Source organism: Ostrea edulis, chromosome 1 (assembly GCF_947568905.1).
Source record: "Ostrea edulis chromosome 1, xbOstEdul1.1, whole genome shotgun sequence".
Lineage (NCBI taxonomy): Eukaryota > Metazoa > Mollusca > Bivalvia > Ostreida > Ostreidae > Ostrea > Ostrea edulis.
In genome coordinates this window covers 93,966,925-93,989,390 of record NC_079164.1, presented here as the reverse complement: position 1 = coordinate 93,989,390, position 22,466 = coordinate 93,966,925, and the positions used below count along the sequence as shown (strand labels likewise).

At 34.7% G+C, this 22,466-nt stretch overlaps 1 protein-coding gene and 1 long non-coding RNA gene across 4 annotated transcripts in view; one reads left to right on the top strand and one right to left on the bottom strand.

Annotated features, from left to right (window-relative positions):
• Window positions 1-3,591: 3,591 nt before the first annotated feature.
• Window positions 3,592-4,332, top strand: LOC130055141 (uncharacterized). Its single transcript, XR_008803400.1, has 2 exons — window positions 3,592-3,764; window positions 4,241-4,332. It is a non-coding gene; the product is annotated as an uncharacterized LOC130055141 (long non-coding RNA).
• An 821-nt stretch (window positions 4,333-5,153) lies between these two features.
• Window positions 5,154-22,466, bottom strand: part of LOC125673385 (bactericidal permeability-increasing protein-like) — a 36,700-nt gene continuing 19,387 nt past the window's right edge. Inside the window, exons 10-17 of one of the 3 annotated variants that reach the window (XM_048909967.2) lie at window positions 19,195-19,371; window positions 18,644-18,706; window positions 18,246-18,416; window positions 17,019-17,086; window positions 14,732-14,774; window positions 11,638-11,701; window positions 10,889-10,962; window positions 5,154-10,093 (exon numbers count right to left, since the gene is read on the bottom strand). In XM_048909967.2, coding sequence (XP_048765924.2) covers window positions 10,049-10,093; window positions 10,889-10,962; window positions 11,638-11,701; window positions 14,732-14,774; window positions 17,019-17,086; window positions 18,246-18,416; window positions 18,644-18,706; window positions 19,195-19,371 — 705 coding nt within the window. In that variant the 3' untranslated portion in view covers window positions 5,154-10,048. Of the gene's footprint in view, window positions 10,094-10,888; window positions 10,972-11,637; window positions 11,702-14,731; window positions 14,775-17,018; window positions 17,087-18,245; window positions 18,417-18,643; window positions 18,707-19,194; window positions 19,372-22,466 lie in introns of all 3 variants that reach the window. The other 2 variants (XM_048909962.2, XM_048909972.2) reach the window with 2 other exon arrangements.

Genomic DNA, 22,466 nt, shown 5'->3' with positions numbered 1-22,466 from the left:
CGAGAGGAAAAATCTTTCGCTGTGGCCTTCAATTCGACATTTAGATATATCGATGGTGTATTATCTATTAACAATGATAATTTTCATTTATATGTCGATTCGATATATCCCAGTGAACTCGAAATAAAAGACACCACAGTGCCGTCCACTTCTGTTTCATACTTAGATATTTTATTGAAAGTAGATATTAACGGCAAATTAACAACTCAACTTTTATGACAAACGGGATTATTTCAGCTTCTTTACCGTCAACCTCCCATATTTATGTAGCAATATTTCATTATCACCTGCATATTTTGTTTATATCTCTCAACTGATTGGATACGCAAGAACTTGTCCTGCTTATGGTCAGTTTTTAAATATGGGAAGTTGACGATGGAGAAGCTGAAATCATCCCGTTTGTCATATATATATATATATATATATATATATATATATATATATATATACATGTATATCAACAACTGACTTCCCTAACTAGAATGGTCTGCGAACCCTGTCCTACAACTGCGTGGATATTCATTGTTCCCTTAACTGCTTTGATGGGGTAACGTTTCTAGCTCTTTTCCAGTGGATTCACAAGCCTCCTTTGACACAAATATGAATTTGACATTCCCCATCGAACAAGTCGGTGACTGGGTCCATGCAAAGAAATCAGAGGCATCTTTTATGACCACCTTGCCTGATTTCAGAGCTTTGTCCGCCAGGCGTTTTGTGGAATCACCAAGATGTAGAACAACTTCTCTTATCTGTAAACTTGTCTTGCTTCTCGGTGTACTTGATTCTTTCTTTGTTTCTTTCTGCTTTATTCGTTGCAGTCTGCGAAGTGTTGTTTTGTACTTCCTTTGCAGTGTTGCGTAATCTGTTTTCAATTTTGTCAATTCTCTACTTTTCTTTGATAATGCTCTATCATTTTCTTTTCTGGGAAGATTCCGTCTAAAAGGCATCAGAACTATCAATCCTCCTGGTAAGTCATTCTGTGTTCCTAAACTCTCGTATCCACTGGTAACCATGCTTTCTAAATTCTGATCTTCATTTCTAGCCGCCTCTTCTGCACGAATCGTCCTTTTTTCTCTGCCTGTAACGTTTCAAAATTTCATTGTTTTTTGCCTTTCTGCATATTCCGTCTCTCTGAGATAGCTGGCATGATGGAATATAGTGTTTTCGTCGTCAGTCTATTTCTTTCTTAAAATATGCTTCCTTGTTCTTAGCCTTTAGTCTTTCTCGATAAGCTTTCTGTATTACAGCACTTGATTTGACCATCTAATGATAACAAAATAATCTAAAATGAAATGTAATTGCTTGAAATGTTCGTTGCCGAGAAATGAAAGATTTGTTACCATTTTTTCTATGACAATTTTAAAACAATTTTCGGACACGGTCCTTATGAGAATACTTATTACCCTTTCTACTAATTTTGTGATGTTTGCATTTGATCAGTTTACGGATTAAATATAGAATCCACAACTTGAGCGTGATAGTTTCAACAAAACAGCTTAGAGGTTCTAGATATGGTTATTTCGCTCGCCCTTTATTTTGTTAAGTTGACGATGGAGAAGCTGAAATCATCCCATTTGTCATAAAGTTGAGTGGTTAGTTTGCCGTTAATATCTACTTTCAGTAAAATATCGAAGTAGGAAGCAGAAGTAAACGACTCTGTGGTGTCTTTTATTTCGAGTTCACAGGGATAATTAGAATCGACATATGAATGAAAATCATTATTTCTAATAGACGAAGCGTTTGTCGATATATCTAAAGGTATCAGGACAACTCGCCCCCAAGACAACTCGCCCCCTCATTGGGACAACTCGCCCCTAAGACAACTCGCCCTCAAGACAACTCGCCCCCTCTTCGGGACAACTCGCCCCCTCTCTTGAGATATCTCGCTCCTTCATATCATACATATAATACATGTTTACACTTGTTATTTTTGGTCTAAATTCAAGAGGTCTTTTAGCAAAAATTAATGAATTTCTTATAGATAGTATATACATCACAGACAATAAGACGTGTTCACATAAACACCGAACTTCGTGTCTTTTTATGCAAGACGAAAGATTTTAGTGAAAATCCAGTGTTTGGGTTCAGTAAATTCATCATCACTTTTATGTACATGTAAAATATATAATTTCAGCGGAAACAAGTTAGCGTTTGGTATAAGGAGAGCATTAGCTTGGTCTACAGCTGACGTAGTATAATTATCAATAATCTGCGTCTGTTGTTAAATCTAATTGTTTGATTTCCCACAAGCTGTTAAAATTTACTTCAAACGTTATGAGGTACTCATCATCAGAGTTCTTTACACTTTACACTTTGAAATCTCCGCGTAAAAAGAATCACCCCGCGTAAAAAGAATCACTTCAATTAGTAAAGCAAAGCCGTTATACAATTTCTAAAATGAAAAGTTTATTATTTTTCAACGGGAATTAGTTGAGAAACGCATTAAAAGATAATTACATGTATCAGAATATTCATGCTTCACCTTTACACTTATGTACATTGTATACTATATCGATAAAAAAAAAAACAACAACAAAAAAACCCACACACCCCCAAACCCCAAAATTTTCTCAGTATTGGAGACATTTCATCAATTACCCGAAGATCAGTAAATATAATTTTCCTTGCCAATTGATTTATGAAAAATATAACTTTTTCTGAAATGCAATAATCAAATCTGTGTATAATTCTATTAGAATTTACCATTCGTGTTAAAGTATGAAATAAAAAGACGTATCTTTATAGGGTTAAAAGTGTAAATAACACACACACACACACACACACACACACACACACACACACACACACACACAAAATAAAAATAAAATGTGATAATATATTTATATATAATACTGGGGGCGAGTTGTCTCAAGAGAAGGGGGCGACTTGTCCTAAGAGAGGGCGAGTTGTCCTAAGAGGGGGCGACTTGTCTTGAGGGCGAGTTGTCTTGGGGGCGAGTTGTCCAGCATTCTATCTAAGTATCGAATGGAAGACCATAGCAAGATATTTGTTTCTTTTCACGTAGAAGTTTTTGAATAATTTGTATTTCATTAAAATATAAAACAGGTCAGCTAACAAAGGAGCACAATTTATGTCTATGGGAATTTCAAGAGACTGTTGGAAGACCTGATCACGAAAGACTACGGAGATATTGTCAAAGAGCATTCCAGCATATTTTGCATTCAATGTTCTTCTCGTTATTTAAGAAGAGGGGTACTTTATAAGGTTGAATTGTTTTTATGATGGTATTTGTTTTAGAATCACTTAATATAATTGAATTTCAGTAATAAACAATCACAAAATCTGATATAAATGATTTAAATCATCAGCAGATAGCTGAAGAGGAAAAATAAATTTCTTGCATACAAAGTTCAAAAGATTCATATACATGTAATATTATTTCATTAAAAAATATTAATCAAATAATTGTTGGTTAAAATCAGAAGTACTACGAGGGGCATGTGAAAGGTGAAGATAACGAACAGTGTTTCAATCTCATTGTCACAATTAATGTATACATTTCCCGATTATAGCTCCATAGATGTTAAGATCTTTATCATGTTAAATAATTAAATATCTCAATGTGTTTCCATAGTATGCGAATCGTTCACCAGGTATGCTTGTACATTTAAATCCCGTGCAGTTAGTTTGGGTGTAGCAAATGCCGGGTGCGGACGTGTTTATCCACATTGATATTCATGTATTTTATCTAGTAATAGTCATCAAGTTTTGATACCTTGTGACCAGAGTCCAGTACTCCTGAGGTAAGTTTACTCATTACTTCAATATTTTTATTCCACATTTATTCCTAAAATGGCCAACGTACAAAGTTCTTTACAATTTATATTAGAATTTACTGTGATAGTTCTTGTGAGTATACAATACATTCATATGCTATTTTACTTCAAATGTATATGTATTTACCTAAACGTATATGTAAGGTGTACTGTTCATGCCAGAGTATTGGGAAACGCCCAGAGTATGCAGTAAAATGCAGTGTGTAAAGTGTATATGCAGTAAAATGCAGTGTGTAATGTGTATATGCAGTAAAATGCAGTGTGTAATGTGTATATGCAGTAAAATACTATTAAGTATAGTAAAGTATAGTGAAGTATGCAGTAAAATGCAATGTGTAAAATGTACCTGCAGCAAAATGTAGTCTGTGTAAAGTAAAGTGTTGTATGTGTATTGTAACAGTATATCTGTATCTAAATTGTTTTTACAAATTTTATCGTTACAGATCCCTTCTTCATTAGACTCCTTTTTGAAGTACAGTAAAGGATGAACATTTGTGTATAACTTGAGTGTATTAAAACAGTATAAACCTTAAAACTCGTCTTCATAGTTTAATGCCTGGCATCCATCCTGCGACACTCATAAATCCCACAAGCAATAGAAAATAGATAGTTGGGCAAACACGGACTCCTGGACACAGCAGAGGTAGGATCAGGTGCCTAGGAGGAGTAAGCATCCCCTGTCGACCGGTCACACCCACTGTAAGCCCTACATCTTGATCAGGTAGACGGAATTATCCGTATTCAAAATCAGTGTGACAATGTAATTATTATTTTGTTCTGGGATGGATTCGTTGCAAGTCTCCCATGAACACAGGATATCGTGAGCTTCCCATATAGAACGATTGCTTTTGAGCCAGGGGCTCTTTAAATCTTTAAAGTTTAAATTAACGGATGATCATTTATTATTTTTGTTTATTATACAGGATTTACAAAGAGTTAAATAAATGTAAAATTAGTCTAAAGCGCTATTATATAAATATTGCATGTAGTTGAGGGTAACATTGAAAATTTTCACCCCGAGAAAACCATTGTCAACCGAGGCTTCGCCTCGGTTGACAATGGTTTCTCGAGGGGTGAAAATTTCAATGTTACCCTCAACTACATGCAATATTTGTTTTATTATACTGAATGTTATGTAAACAGGAAAGCAGAAAAACTTACGTCTGTTGACATTTGATCAATCGCTGTCATGCGATATTTCGTATATCGATGCGGGTATTCCCGTTTATTACAAACGCTTAAATGACGTCTAACAATCTACGACGAACCGTACGCGCATAAATTTGACGCATGTGATAATTTTTTATAATATCACCCGTTGTCAAGTACTGTTACCAGTTGCTAGATATTATCACCCTGGGGCGCGTGCTTTCTGTTCTCAGAGGGTAACAATGTTTTTTCAAATGCTTCTCGACCAATCAGATTCGAGTATTTTACATGAAAGTATAATAAACAGAATTATATTTTTGAAATGTACAAGTACATTGTAAATGACATAAATTTAAAAATATATAAATCATATCAATTAATACCTACAGTATGAATTAAAAACAACAATTAAAATCATCAATAAGTTAAGAAATGTGAGAATTTTTTAAGATTTGCATGGTACACAAATACAGCATTGTTATTGTCAATATATTAAAGCTGACATGAATTAATAAATACATACACCTTTCTCATCTTATCCGCCATATTTCTTTCAGGTAGCCTAATTTACTCTACCCGTATATACCCCAAATGTGATTGTCACACCTGAGTGATTTTTCTAGGTGGACTCGACCAGTGCACATCTCCGATAGTAATATATAGGGAATGAGAAACAAATAAAAGAACATTTTAAAACATTATGCTTTGCTCAAAATTACAAAATATTGATTGTATACTAATGCAACATTCTGGAAGTTTAGATAAGTTAGACAAAAATGCAAAAAAAAAAGAAGCTTTTCTTGCATACTTGTAAATGCATGCAAGTATTTGCATTTTCTAATAAAATAAATGCGGATAAATCATTTGCCAATTACATACTGATAGAATGGAATAGGCAAAGAGCATAGAATATATTATTTATATCAATTCTTGCAAAATAAAGGTGCATGCCATATGCATAATATGCAATGCACAAGGTATAATCGCCAAAAAAAGTATCAAATACGGGCGTCTATTCAACAGGTATCGGAGATGTGCACTTACCGAAAATATTAGATTCTCTTTATTCTGATAAATCCACGAAACAAAATGATAAACTCCATTTGTATCTCGTTAGAACTTTACAACACGTTTTCATTCCATTATACAGACTGCGACACACTTCACCCGTGCCAAACAGTGTGTCTTCAATCAGGGGAGATGTCAGAGTCGAAAATTTTTCCTGTATTGAATGCTTGTCTGGTCGAGGTTTTGCAGTTTATAGAAATGGGGAATCTAATATCTGGTTGGATATATTGCGTGCACAATTCAAAATTTCTCGATGATCATATACAAACTTGGATATACAAATAAGGGAATAATGATCGAAAATATACATCTGTGTGCAAATGCGTGTATTACATTTGCAATCCATAATAAACAGTTCATTACACAAAGACACATATGAAAGGAAATTTAGAAACGAAAATATAGTTTTGTTGTCTCTTTTGGAACCACATAATCATTTACGGTCTCTGTATGTCCATATTCATTGAGAGAGAGAGAGAGAGAGAGAGAGAGAGAGCGACCGTCCTATTTCGATTTATAATATACCATTTCACAGAAGGAAAGAAAATTGATCACTTATATAAATGTAAGCTTTCAAGCATTAAAAATTTCCAGCTATTTAAAAATTTGTGATTGACAATATATTGGAAACTTACAGGAGTTGATACTTATAATTGAATTCATTACAAATTTTAAAAAAAATATTAGTTTGAACTGTGCATGTAGAAAAAATACTGACTTTGTATGTTAGAATAACGGGGAAAAAAGTAAATTGTCAAAAAAAAGTGGGGAAAGCAGACCAGCCTTCCTGCCCACCCCAACCCCCTGTTTTCGTGCCTGAAACAACATATCAATTCGTGTTGAAAGAAAGGTGAATATCTACATTTCATTAAATTCCAAAGGAGCTCGAATTTATGTGTTCCCCTATTAATTATTTTGTATGCAAGATTCGTTCCCGAATTTAGAATCATGCTTTCAGTCAGATCAGAAATGAATTCATGTTGAAGTATATCTAGTTTGAATGCAAATGTTGGGTTCCTTCTTTTAATTTCATCAGACTCATTAGAAACCCCTCTCCCAAACTATGCAGCTTTGTTTTTATTGATATATAAATCGGTATAAATGAATCCGGATATAAATTATATAATGTTTTTTCGTGATCATATAGATATTGATACTGATAATGAAAAAAGAAAATGTTTATACTCTTGCCTTCTGCATATCCTACTAATGCATTACAGTATATTGACATTGTATCATATCAAATAAAAGCTCAACACGAATTTTACTGATTTATGCATACTAACATCTTATCGAATACATTTGAATTTGAAATTTCTACGTACAGCGGTATGGACATTGCGCCAGATCTACGAAATGAAAATATTTATGAATAAATTACACTCAAGCCTCAAAGTAATCATTATGGCATGTTACAGAAACGTTAAAACACACAAATGCTATATAATAGTCCTGCAATGCATGCATGCGATTTTTCTGAATACATGTATTTATGTATTCATGAATGAAGTTCCTACGTTTGAAAATATCTTGGTCTTTATGCATTTTGTTTTGTGATTTTGGTTTACCATTCCGTTACACTGTAAATGAAGGAAAACTTGGTAAAGGGTGCAATTCTACATGCACCATACAATTAGTATACATGCATGTGTTGCAAAACAAAATGTACATGTAATAACCAGACATGTATCGTCATTTTTCATGGGGGGGGGGGGGGTACAACAGGGGGGGGGGGGGGGGAATGGAAAATTGGATTCTTCAAATTTCTTGCCATTCAAAATAATAATTTAAAAAGATGAACGAAAACAGCAATAAAATAAAACAAAACACCCAAACAAACCAAGATGTTTTGTCCGATGTTCAAAGTCCTAATGTGGGGTGAAGGGTTAAAGAGTCTTTTACTTTGACTACCTCAATAATTTCCCCCTACACTTCATTTTCTTCAATCGTTGGGGGTCGGATGGGGTGGTTAGAGTCCTCTACTATGAGTGCCTCATATCTTCATTTTCTTAATTAGTGGTGGTGTGTCTTCTCCTATTATATCAGAACTTTCAAGCTGGGGTAAATGGGTTGTCACTCAATGTATCTTTTATTTGCATTACAAACTAACAAAAAATGGATATTGTTATTAAAGGTGGGTGACAGACACTCTTGTCCTCTCCCCTTGATGCTTGATAACGACACATAATATGATAAACTCGATTATTACATTTTGCATTAGTACAATTTGCGTCGAGTTAGACGCAGAATGTAATAACGCAAAATGGCATAGATATATAAGATCTATTGAACGCCAAATTAGCATAAAATGAAGTAATTGAAAATAACATTATTTAAAAATATGTTTAATTTTTAATTAATGCGTGCTTTAAATGAATCAAATAAATATGTATTATCAATTAATGAGAGCAATATTGAGTTACTAGTACTGTTTTCTTTTTATTGAATTAACGATATCATTTGTCTTAATAAGAGCACGATTATTACAAGATCATCGGTTCTCTCTCTCTCTCTCTCGTCGTTATCTCTCTCGTTGTTCTCTCTCTCTCTCTCTCTCTCTCTCTCTCTCTCTCATCCCATACACTCGTACAGTGTTGTATATGCAAATTTATGTACCTAAATGATTTCTTGATTTATAAATCTGCAATACTCCGACCAGTAAATCATATGGTACAAATGTATAAGGATTCATGCACAATACAGGGTAAATATTATACTCTGATACTTCCCCTGATTGAAGATAGCTGATCGGCACGGGCTAAGTGTGTCGCAGTCTGCACAATGGACAATGTTGTTTACTGTTGGAATGCAAATGGAGTTTATCGTTTTGTTTCATGGATTATGCAAATAAAGGGAGTTTTACTACTACTTAGAGAGTATTTTCGACAAGTGTACACGTACATCTGCGGTCCTTTACAGATATTACGAGTAGGCCCAGGTAAATAGTCGTCCGCATTCGATGCGTTTTCATGGCGAGCATACATGCCATTTTTATAAGTACAGTAGTATATATGTCTTTGCCTTTTACTTGAAGTAATTGTGAATGGTATAGATTGTATACTCTTTGCTTATTCCATTTTATCAATAGATAAAAAATGAAATATTTCTCCGCATTTTCGTATAGTTTTGACATATTTACTGCAAATGTACGCACGTTCACGTAAAGAAAAGGCATTCTATATATATTTATCCAAATATATATATTTAGAATGATTTACTACTGTGCGATATGTTTATTATAATTTTGAGCACTGCGTGGTGTTCCAAAACGTGATTTCATTTCTTCTTGATGTCCTATAAATTAGTATCAGAGATGTACGTGTTACCTGTCGAAGCTACCCGCACAGGTAAATCGAAGACACTGATGTAAAGTGAAGCGTAGCAAAGCTCGTCCCCTTATATACCATGTGAACCCCGATACATATAACAATAGAAATTCCAACTAATATGGCGGATTAGCAGAGAAATATGGCGGACATATAGAATTATACTATATTTATTAATTCATGTCAGCTTTAAGATTAACAAAGATCTAAAAGTAGTCTATATATGTTTGTTTTTTTTAAAAAAGACAAAGTTTTTAAACACTTTTTAAATCTAGTTAGATCCGTTTCGAATCTCATTGTTTCAGGCAATGTGTTCCCCAGATACATCAAACCGTCTATTTCCAAATGTTATTGTCCATACGCATGGCTGGACTGATACCATTATCAAACATGTTTTCCAAATAATGAGAAATGATATATTTTCGCGAATGTCTTTTCTTTAACACCCCTAATTGCAATTCCAGCTTGATATATTTGATGACGACATAGAAGTTCTTGTGAAAATAACACGATTTTGTCATTAAAAAGGGGAACAGTTCAGATAGATAGCGAATTTGACGTTTGCGGTGTTTTTTAAAACCAAATTCTTCCTGCGAACAAGCAATTCAAACATTCACTCATTGCAGCCTCTCTTGCATGTACTATTCGTTCTTCGTGTTGTTTTGAATTACTTTTCAGATGGTATAATATTCAAATGTACTATACTCCTTAACGTTCAATATATTCGACGTCACTCCCAAGGACAATGGCATTCTGCAACGTAAAAGAGAAATAACTGCATAAAATTGATTGTTACTTTCATCGATTTTGTTTGAAAGGGACATGGACCCGATTTGAGCTGAACATGTTCAAATTTTATTTTTTCATTTTTAATGTTTACAATGCTCAACTAAGATATTATGGTCAACAAAACTTTGAATGTCAGTTGTTGAGACACCAATACAGCCTATCATTGGGTCTAATGCTGTCTGACGTGTTTAAAAATTGAAAAATGTAGAAAATGAAATTTGAATTTATTAAAGTTCAAATCGTGTTCATGCCCCTTTAAAGAATGCATACTTGTTTGTTTTCCTTTTTTCTTTCTTTTGCCTGTTATTTTCTATTTAAAACAATACACATTATTCTAGGGACGGATATTTGCTCATACCTTCAGCTATTGAAATGCTTTTTTGATACAAATGTACACGCTATTAATCCGAAATTGTTTATAAATCCTACAGGTGTATTGTTCCTGTAATTTGTGAAAACACATTTAAAGAAGAATGGTTTATTCCAGAGGCGGATCTGGGAATTTTTTAAATGGGGGGGGGGGGTGTTCTACCATGAAGTTTGGTTTTCAAAGAATAGGGGGTCCACCCTCAAATTACGTCATTTCTACCAGTACCTTTTTAGCAAAATTTTCTGACGAAAGGGGAGGGGCAGTCCTTTGAACCCCCCTAAATCCACCACTGTAGTCGAAGTCTCGGGCCAATTTGTTTGACCTGTATATTCATGCTGCAATGGCGAATCTATCTCACAAACCCCTTTCCTTTGATACAATATACATACCTCTATGAGGTCAATCGTTGTGTTGTACAGTTCTATTTTTGGTACCGGTAATGTTATTCCAGTGCTCCCTAGGGCTGAAATATCTTTACACCATTACAATATACTAAACACGACAGGAGAGATACTGTAGATAGAATTGTCTTCGCCTGGCTGTGGTTTAAGGAATTTTTTATGACATTGTCATGGAAATAGTTTCGTTGATGCATAATTACAATTTCGCTATGATACAACAACTATACATGTATGTCCTTCCCTTATGAACAAAATTTGACTTTGCTGATGATGTCTTCAATTCACGAAAATAACGAAAATTGCTAATCAACAAAACATACTGAATCCACAGTACCGATCATAGCAAGCACATACTCATTTCACGCGAATATATAAACTCATTGTGCAAAGCGGTATTATGAAAGGCGAAGATAACGACCAGTGACCAATCTCATAACTTCTCTAAGCAACACAAAATAGAGAATTGGGTAAACACAGCCCCTGAATATACCAGAACTATTATGAATCTTATTGCTGAATGCAAGGTGAAGATAACGAACATTGATCAATCTCATAACTCCTACAAGCAATACAAAATAGATAGTTGGGCAAACACGGACCCCTGGACACACCAGAGGTGGGATCAGGTGCCTAGGAGGAGTAAGCATCCCCTGTATATTGCTGAATGTTTATCTTTACATAGGAAATAAACTATATAAAGTGCATTATAATTCTTTTGGATGTTTGAAATTGGTTACCATTTAGCCGAGGTTCTATTGCCACCACAACTGCACCAGTTAGGATAAAATTCACCGTCTGACTCTACAAAAGCAAGGTTACAACCAAGGCATGTAAGAAAAATAAGAACGATGTACATGTATCTTGTACAACTTCTTTAAAAGATATCATAGAGGGCATACACTTTGCGATGACCCTGATGCGGTGTATTTTGTGTATTCATTTATAAAAATACTAAACAATACAAGTCCATTTCTTGTTTTCGTACTCTAAAAGAGGTTCAACAAATAAAATGTAACATTCAGAATAGATATCTTAATGTTCCAATAGTATCAAGTAAATATATATGCTCGTGTTAAATTACAAGTAAATCTACATTGTAGTGCGTGTGATTTTATTTACCCTCAGATACAGTTTTTCAGTATTAGTGTACATTTATTATCTACATTGTATTGCGTGAGATTTTATTTACCCCCAGATACAGTTTTTCAGTATTAGTGTACATTTATTATCTACATTGTATTGCGTGAGATTTTATTTACCCCCAGATACAGTTTTTCAGTATTAGTGTACATTTATTATCTACATTGTATTGCGTGAGATTTTATTTACCCCCAGATACAGTTTTTCAGTATTAGTGTACATTTATTATCTACATTGTATTGCGTGAGATTTTATTTACCCCCAGATACAGTTTTTCAGTATTAGTGTACATTTATTATCTACATTGTATTGCGTGAGATTTTATTTACCCCCAGATACAGTTTTTCAGTATTAGTGTACATTTATTATCTACATTGTATTGCGTGTGATTTTATTTACCCCCAGATACAGTTTTTCAGTATTAGTGTACATTTATTATCTACATTGTAGTGCGTGTGATTTTATTTACCCTCAGATACAGTTTTTCAGTATTAGTGTACATTTATTATCTACATTGCAGTGCGTGTGATTTTATTTACCCTCAGATACAGTTTTTCAGTATTAGTGTACATTTCATGACAAAGATTGATGTCATACACGCCGTTTCTCAATGATATATGACTTTTTCGTAACATTACAGGCACAATTTACTGCATCCTCTCTCGTTTCTACAAAGTCACCAATGAACTTGGGGTATATCACCATGTCTATTTCAGAATTGGCGTGTTTTCATAGTTATTGGCTGAAAGGTAAAGCTAACGATCTCATAACTCCTATACATAATACAAAAATAGAAAATTGGACAAATACGGAGCAGTGGATACTGGATGTACCGGAGGTGGGATCAGGTGCCTTGGAGAAGTAAACATCCCCTGTTGACCGGTCACACCAGCAATGGATTGATGTGGCAAGTAAGCTCTTAAGTATTACAGAAAGTGGTACATATGGACTTTACAGAAGTGGTATATATGAACATTACAGAAGTGGTATATATGAACATTACAGAAGTGGTACATATGGACTTTACAGAAGTGGTGTATATATAGACATTACAGAAGTGGTATATATGAACATGACAGAAGTGGTTTACGTGGAAAATACAAAAGTGGTATATATGAACATTACAGAAGTGGTATATATGAACATTACAGAAGTGGTATATATGAACATTACAGAAGTGGTACATATGGACTTTACAGAAGTGGTGTATATATAGATATTACAGAAGTGGTATATATGAACATGACAGAAGTGGTTTACGTGGAAAATACAAAAGTGGTATACAGACATTAGAGACGTGGTATATATGAAAATTACAAAAGTGGTATATATGGACATTACAGAAGTGGTATATATGGACATTATAAAAGTGGTGGTGTATATGAACATTACAGAAGTGGTGTACATGAACATTACATAAGTGGTATATATTAAGATTACAGAAGTGGTATATACGGACTTTAGAGAAGTGGTATATATGAAAATTACAGAAATGGTATGTTTGAAAATTACAAAATTGGTATATACTGACATTACAGAAGTGGTACATATGGACATTACAGAAGTGGTATATATGAATATTACAGAAGTGGTATATATGAATATTACAGAAGTGGTATATATGAATATTACAAAAGTGGTATATATGAACATAACAGAAGTGGTATATATGAACATTACAGAAGTGGTATATACGGACATTACAGAAGTGGTATATACGGACATTACAGAAGTGGTATATACGGACATTACAGAAGTGGTATATACGGACATTACAGAAGTGATATATATGAACATTACAAAAGTGGTATATATGAACATTACAGAAGTGGTATATATGAACATTACAGAAGTGGTTTACAAGGAAAATACAGAAGTGGTATATATGAACATTACAGAAGTGGTATATATAAATATTACAGAAGTGGTATATACGGACATTACAGAAGTGGTATATACGGACATTACAGAAGTGGTATATACGGACATTACAGAAGTGATATATATGAACATTACAAAAGTGGTATATATGAACATAACAGAAGTGGTATATACGGACATTACAGAAGTGGTATATACGGACATTACAGAAATGGTGTACATGAACATTACAGAAGTGGTATATATAAAGATTACAGAAGTGGTATATACGGACTTTACAGAAGTGGTTTATACGGACATTACAAAAGTGGTGTATATGAACATTACAGAAGTGGTTTACATGGAAAATACAGAAGTGGTATATATAAACATTACACAAGTGGTATACATTAAGATTACAGAATTGCTGTATACTGACATTAGAGACGTGGTATATATGAAAATTACAGAAGGGGTGTACATGAAAATTACAGAAGTGGTATATATGGACATTACAGAAATGGTATATACGGACATTACAGAAATGGTATGTATGAAAATTACAGAAGTGGTATATACTGACATTACAGAAATGGTATGTATGAAAATTACAGAAGTGGTATGTACGGACATTACAGAAGTGGTATATACGGACATTACAGAAGTGGTATATATGGACATTATTAAATTTATTGTAGCAAAGTAGGGGAGTACAAACGTTGTATCAATCGGATAAACCTACTTCTGATAAGATACAAAAACACTTCATATAGTGGGGATGAAGATATGAACCGTCGTGAAAGACATAAAAAGGTGTTCATGTAATCTTACATTAAAGTCAACGTAAGGTGAAGTAATATCTTCAATGGATGGTCTGAAAAATAAAAAAAAATAATATTATTATTGTCGTTTTTCCTTAAGCTAATTAATACATCATCATAATGGATGGCATAGTTTTGAAAAATGAATGAAAATAGGAATATTTGCTATATATGTATGAAAGGTGAAGATAACGAACAGTGACCAATCTCACAACTCCTATAAGCAATACAAAATAGATATTTTGGTAAACACGGATCCCTTGACACATCATAGGTGGGATCAGGTGTCTAGGAGGAGTAAGCATCCCCTGTCGACCGGTCAAACCCATCGTGAGCCCTATATCCTGATCAAGTAAACGGAGTTATCCGTAGTCAAAATCAGTGTGCCAAGAACGCCCTAACAATCGTTATGAAACATGTCAGACATCATTTAACCCAATGATAGGTTGTATTGACAAACTAGATCGTTATAACGACTATAGAATTTGCGAAATGCTGACGTCAATCGAGATTGTTGAAACCCTTGTACCATGAACTTGTTTGTCAGGAGATTGCCTCGATTTAAAAACTGACTATACTAAGAACAAGGTCTTGCGTATCGAATCAGTTGATATGCAGGTTCATATGCAGGTGATAATGGAATATTGCTACATAAATATGGGAAGTTGACGATGGAGAAGCTGAAATCATCCCGTTTGTCATAAAGTTGAGTTGTCAGTTTGCCGTTAATGTCTACTTGCAATAAAATATTTAAGTATGAAGTAGAAGCGGACGACTCTGTGGTGTCTTTTATTTCGAGCTCACAGGGATATATCGAATCGACATATGAATGAAAGTTATTGTTAATAAACAAAACGTTGTCGATATATCTAAATGTCGAATTGCAGGCCACAGCGAGAGATTTTTTTCATCTCACGTAGACGTCTTTGAATAAATTCAATGCACTACATATTGCTTATAAATGATATCGCCTAGCTGTGTATCCAAGGTTTATTTGTCGACAACTGCTTAGCTGTAGCACGAGCATACAAGTCTATCACGGCTTTTAAATCTTTTTTATTAAGATTATTTTCTACTATAATTTTTTTCCAGCTCAATGAGGTATGTTTCAAACTGTTCAATTTCAAGACATCATTTGTACATATCCTCCATTTTTTATTCATATCAAACGTGTCTGGTGTGTTCATCCGCCATAAACCTCTTACGTACTTTGTACGATATACCGTTGGAGCTTAGAAAGAAATATACTCCATCTAAGACCGCCGCGGTGGCCGAGAGGTTAGAGCGTTCGCCCCGCATACGGAAGGCCGGAGTTCGAATCCCGGCCGCGACAGACCTAAGTCATTAAAACAAATAATGACAGTTCCATCGCCAAACGCTCGGCATCAGGTGTGAATGTCACGGGTCCTCGGAGATGACCTTAAAAACGGATGTCCCAGTAGGTGTGGCACGCTAAAGAACCCTCACTGCTCAATGGCCGAAAGCGCCGAGCATAGGCCTCAATTTGAAGCCTTTCACCAGTCTTGAAGACGTCTCCATATGAGTGAAAAATTCTCGAGCGAGGCGTTAAGTAAGATACAATCAATTAATACTCCATCTAATGACCACCATAGCTAATGCGTTCGCTGTAGCTCCACAGTATAGCGTTCGCTTCGTAATCCGGATGTCGTGAGTTCCAAGTCCCGTTCATGCCAAGGCCGCATCAAATATAAGATGTCAACATCGGTAGTGATTACTCCTTCGCCACATGTTCGGTATTTAAAAGTGGGAATCACAGGTCTTTCGGATATGACCTTAAAAACAGAGATTCCCTGCCGCGTCGGGCGTTAGCACGTTAAACGTCTCTCATGGCCACGGCCCTGAGCACTAAGCGTAGATCTAGATTTCTTGTATTTCAGCTTGTGATGTCTCAATATGAGTGAAATATTCTCAAGAGACGTAAAATAAACAATAACTCATTCAATCAATAATTCATCCGCCAATTTCTTTATCTGCTGACCGCCAAATACATGTACATAAGTAGCAACCGCCAAATAAATCAACCGGTGGTCGTAAGATATATGCATGCACTACATTTTACTGGCTACCGCCCCAAAAAACTGTAGCTGCTTGATGAAACATTTTAGATAGTACCACCGTGCTTCCGTAACTTTGTAATGTTTTCGTAAACAAAATAATTATGGCGGTAAGTGATTAGCAAACTGGATTCTTATGTAATGATTTTTTTTTTAAATAGTACTTGCTTGAATTATCATATTTTCAACCAACGAAATAACAATATATCATACAGTACTCACTCAAATGACACGACTTCTCCGTGTAATGTTAAATTCCGCATATTAACTTTGATCTGTATTTGTACTTCCTGTAATGACAGAATCAATACAAAATGCTTTAGTGAAGTGGTGTAATTTAAAACAAGAAATCATGTCATTACATATGTCGTCACCATTACATTGGATACGTTACTCCGTCCAAACTTACATTTCAGCACTCGAGAATACTTTATATCATTACTATCCATACTATATATGGATTTTATAAAAATAAAAGGTGAAGATAACGAACTGTAATCAATCTCATAACTCCTACAAGCAAAACAAAATAGAGAGTTGGGCAAACACGGACCCCAGGATATACCGGAAGTGAGGTCAGGTACCTAGGAGTAAGCATCCCTTGTTGACCAGTCACACCTGCCGTGAACACTATATCTTGATCAGGTAAACGGAGCTATCTGTAGTCAAAATTAGAGTGCCAAGAACGGCCTAATAATCGGTATGAAACACGTCAAACAGCATTTGACCCAATGATAGGTTGTATTGGCAAAGTAGATTGTTATAACGACCATAGAATTTGCGAAATGCTGACTTTATACAAGACAGTTGAAACCCCTGCACTAACAACCTGTTTGTCAGTAGCCTGTTTCGATTTAAAAATTGATCATACGCAGAATAAGCTCTTGCATATTATGTCTGTTATAGGGCGTGCAGGTAATTAATATGCATGATTTTCATTCACTGTTTACTCTTTTCCAAGTGTATTCAGTAAAGATAAAGTAAGATATATCACTCTTAACAGTTCGATGATGATCTAAATTCAGGATTTTATCAAGAGCATACCAAACAGTGTCCCCAGCGTTGGGTGGAAAGTGTGTAATGGAAATGGCCGCAAAACGAGTTTCAGGACTACGTTAAGTGTAAGCTTACTTTATTTTCATCATGTGTTCAGCTACAAGGAGGCTTTACATACTCCGCATTACTGTTACCTCAGGCTTAATTATCGATCTCGGCTGCCCCGTCAAAATTTAAAGACGTTTAAAACATAGTTAGTGACTGTTCCCTCGCCGAGTTCCCAGCATCAGAAACTAATGTAATCTCAAGGATCTTCTGGACATGATTTATGAAATTTCACTGCAACGGCCTTTCGTACCATGTATAAGTTAAACGTTGTGGATTTCAGCTTGTATTTATATGAAGAAATGTTCTCGAATGGGACTAAATCAACAGACAAAATATGTTACTCACTCCAGTCAATTTGGCAATCACAAATGAGACTCCAGATATTGGATCCCGAATGCTCGCAAACATAACCATTTTTCCACCCAAAATCGCCAAATTCTTCTGGAACTTCACAGTGGGATTCTTAATGCTGTAAACCTCCAGATCCATGTACTGCTTAGGAAACTTCTTTCCCAACTTTTTGAAGTAGACGGTTAATTCATTTTACAGCATAATATCATCACATAGAAAATAAGGAAATATACTAATGATATATAGTTTAAAACATGCTGTCATGAAATGCAATGTTTTGTGAGGGAATCTCAAAAGTTATTTGATTTAAGCAACACAGCAAAAATACTCTCTTGTATGAAATTGCATATACGTCTAAAATTATATATAAGCAAATTAAATGAAGAACAAACCTCTGGTACTAAACGTCCCACACAAACACCTTTCGTGCATGTAGTATTAAGTCCACTTCCAACCTGTACATTAACCGATTTGAAAACAATATGTAAGTTTTTCACAGCTTTAATTCAATGGTCAGATACGCTTATCCTATATACGCTTATCCTATATGATCACCATATATATTTTCATTTACAATGATTGGTTCATTGGTTCAGCTTTTGCTAGTATTATTTTGCAAACAACACATCTTGTCATACTTTTATTCTTTCCTCTCTTTTAAGCTTGATGAGTGTTTGATATCAATTTTTTCTTTAATATTGGTATATACTGTACAATTAAAATACAATTTGGACGCCCAAGTAGCGTAGTAACTTAAATACTAATTTCTCACCGCTGTGACCTTAGTCCGATCAGAAAGTTGTGATAGGTAGGGATGGTATATAACTAAGTATGGTGGCCGCCCACTCAGATATGGAAGTTCCCTCTTGGTACTCCGGTTTCGTCCCATGTCAGCAACCCCTATCGTCAATCCGTGTCGACAAGAGAACGAAAAAAGTCTTACCTTTTGAGCTGTGATGAGGTAGTGAAGCATTCCATGTATTTGGATTCCTTCGAAAAATGATTCAGTCACAGACTTGGAAACCCAGAGGTATACCATTTTAGAACTGTCATTATGCAATGTAAAGTCAATAGGAGTAACATTATAGTTCTCCCCTGTTGACAGCCAGAATATTCCTCCCTGGAATGAAAGGTGAAAATAATGAACAATGATCAATCTCATAAATTCTATAAGCAATACAAAATAGAGAGTTGGGCAAACACGGACCCCTGGACACACCAGAGGTGGAATCAGGTGGCTATGAGAAGTATGTGATGTAATAACTACTGTAAGTATATAATTTAAATGTATTTAAACATACGTTGGCTTAAACACATTTTCATGCATGTATATATTAACATAATGATCATGAAAGGTGAAGATAACGAACAGTGATCAATCTCATAACTCCTACAAGCAATACAAAATAGATAGTTGGGCAAACACGAGCCCCTGGACACACCAGAGGTGGGATCAGGCGGCCGTTTCACTAACCGATCGTAGATCGTAAACGTACGATTACGTTTAAGATCATTTGACTCGCACGTATACGAGCGTTTCACGAAACCTATCGTAGTCGTAACACTTACGATTGCGATTTACGTCTGACTTTTTAGAACTCTTTTCTCTATAGAAGTAGATTTAAAATTAATCCTACCATGGAAAGAAATATCCATTCATTATTTCCTCATGGTTTTAAACATATCCTTATCGTCTGCAGTAACCCCTGCAAGTTGTCAACAAAAATAATGGAAATTTTGAGCCCGATCTCTAGTGTAACGTAAAGAAAATTCCTAGAATGTTTAAACAATTGATAGAATAATTTTTATTAACTTTCATGTAACTAAAATTGGGGGGGGAAATGATACAAGAAATAACATAAAAGATTTACATTTTAGAATTTTAAATGTCATGTATCGATCTGATCATGTGAGCCAAGTTTCCATCAATAAGTAAACTATGTTCAAGATTACTAGTAAAAAAAATATTGATAAAAAGAAATAATAAAATGAAAATAAAATTGCACACAAGTATAGGAAATTTTATCCTGCATCAAACCATGGATATGTACTCCGGCGTTTAATCATTGTTGTAAAATAAGCTGTAACACTAATGACATATCTATTCACTTATTTGTATAAATTTCAAACAAATCATGGGCTCAATTTGTTCCTTAAATGACTTGAAATTTATTTTTCCCATACGTTTGTATTCTATATATATATATATATATATATATATATATATATATATATATATATATTTTTTTTTTTATGTAAGCATACGCTAACTATGATGTATAATCCAGGGGCCCGTTTTACAAAACAACTTACGACAAAGTCGCAAGTCTTAAATTGTATTACACAGTTATTACTTTAAGTGAATAAAGTAAAAAATTTCTGAGGCTTAATTTTCAACATTCTAAAGAAATATGTTGCATTTGGAGTGAATAACCTTACAATAAAGCGGAAAATTCCAGTATGTAAAGTTTGTCGTAAGTCGTAAGTTGTTTTGTAAAACGGGCCCCAGATCTTTTATTAAAAATAATTATCGATATTGCACTTTATGATGATTGATTTTTATATTGTTTAACGTCCCTCACGTGAATTTTCGCTAATATGGATACGTCACCATTGCCGTTTTACATTTTACGGCCATTGATCAGGGAGGAATCTTTATCGTGTCACACCTGCTGTGACACGGGACCTCAGTGTTTGCAGTCTCATCCGAAGGACCGCCCCATTTAGTCGCCTCCTACGACAAGCAAGAAGTACTGAGGACCTAGCTATTCTAACCCGGATCCCCACGGGAGTGCACTTTATAACAAGGGGTCGGAACCCCAAGGGTCCGATAATGACCCTTCCCTTGTCTGTGTATACATATAGGTCTAGTTTGTATGTTTAATTTCTAACGACCTTCATAAAACTACAGAAACGATCCACTTGCAAGATTGGGATTTTAACCCCTCTCCCATTACCAAATCATTTTATTATCATATTTTTCCTTAAAATGTGCATGTATTATGCAGTTAGTCAGTTGCATCAAAGGTATTGATCTGACGGGGGAAAAAATAGCTGAGTACGTCGAATCGCAACGTCTCGGATTTAAATCAACGGTTACTAAAGAAACTTAATTTCTGAACATGTCTATGAGAATATTAATGTCTTGAATTCTGCCTAATGTTAAATATACATGTAATCTAACGGTGATGCAGGCAAATGTAGCAATACCCCCCCCCCCCCTATTACATTTCTATTACAAGCAAAGTTTGATATATTGAATATACATCCGCATTTTCAAGCTAGTAACGTAATGAATTCAAAGTTTTGATGTGAAATGATGCATGTAATACAAAGTGTTTCGAGAGAGAAAGGGAAGAAATATTGGTAGTTCCATTTGTGCCTAACAGAAACAGTAAAATATTTGCAATGATGTGGAAGATTTTAGATAAGCTTTAGAATATCCACATGTTTTGTTTATTGTACAATCTTGCAGGATTAAATGTTTCACTAAAATTTGATGGACTAGCTAAATCATTGACCGTAAAGAAAACAGGAAAAAGCTGTTGATATCAAACAGTGATACACCTGATGAATCCTATAAAGAATACTAAATTAAGAGTAGAGCAAAGATGGATCTGGAAACACCAGATATGAGATCAGATGCCTTGGAGGAGTAAACATCGAATTTTGTGCCTATAGGAACTTCAATAGACTGCTAGAAGACCTGATCTCCAAAGACTACATGATCAATGTCAATGAGGAGCTCCAGCACCTGTTTAATATCAACTTCATAGAATCAGAGTACTTTTGACAAATTTCTAGTTCTTATTTTATTGAAAAACCAACTGTATATGGATGCCAAAAAGTCTAGTCTTTCATTACGAAATTTGTCTGTAAAATACTTCTAACTATCAAATCCTTTCGTTTGAAGCAATAATATATATTGTTTCCATTGTTTTTGTTGCCGATAATTTTCTTTTTCAAAGTCGTCCAACTGTTGAATTTTCTGAAGTAACGCCATGGTACAGTATAGTGTCAATAGAATTGTGACGTCATATAGAAAGTGGGGAATTAAATTGTAAATGCAGCTCATGCAAATTCCAGCCTCTCCTGCCTAAATCTTAAAGTTTTGATCTAACTTCTAACTATGCTTCTAAGCTTACATGTACAAATTTAACTGTTTTATTTTTACTCCGCTCTGTCTCTTAGGTATGCATATTTATTTATTCTATG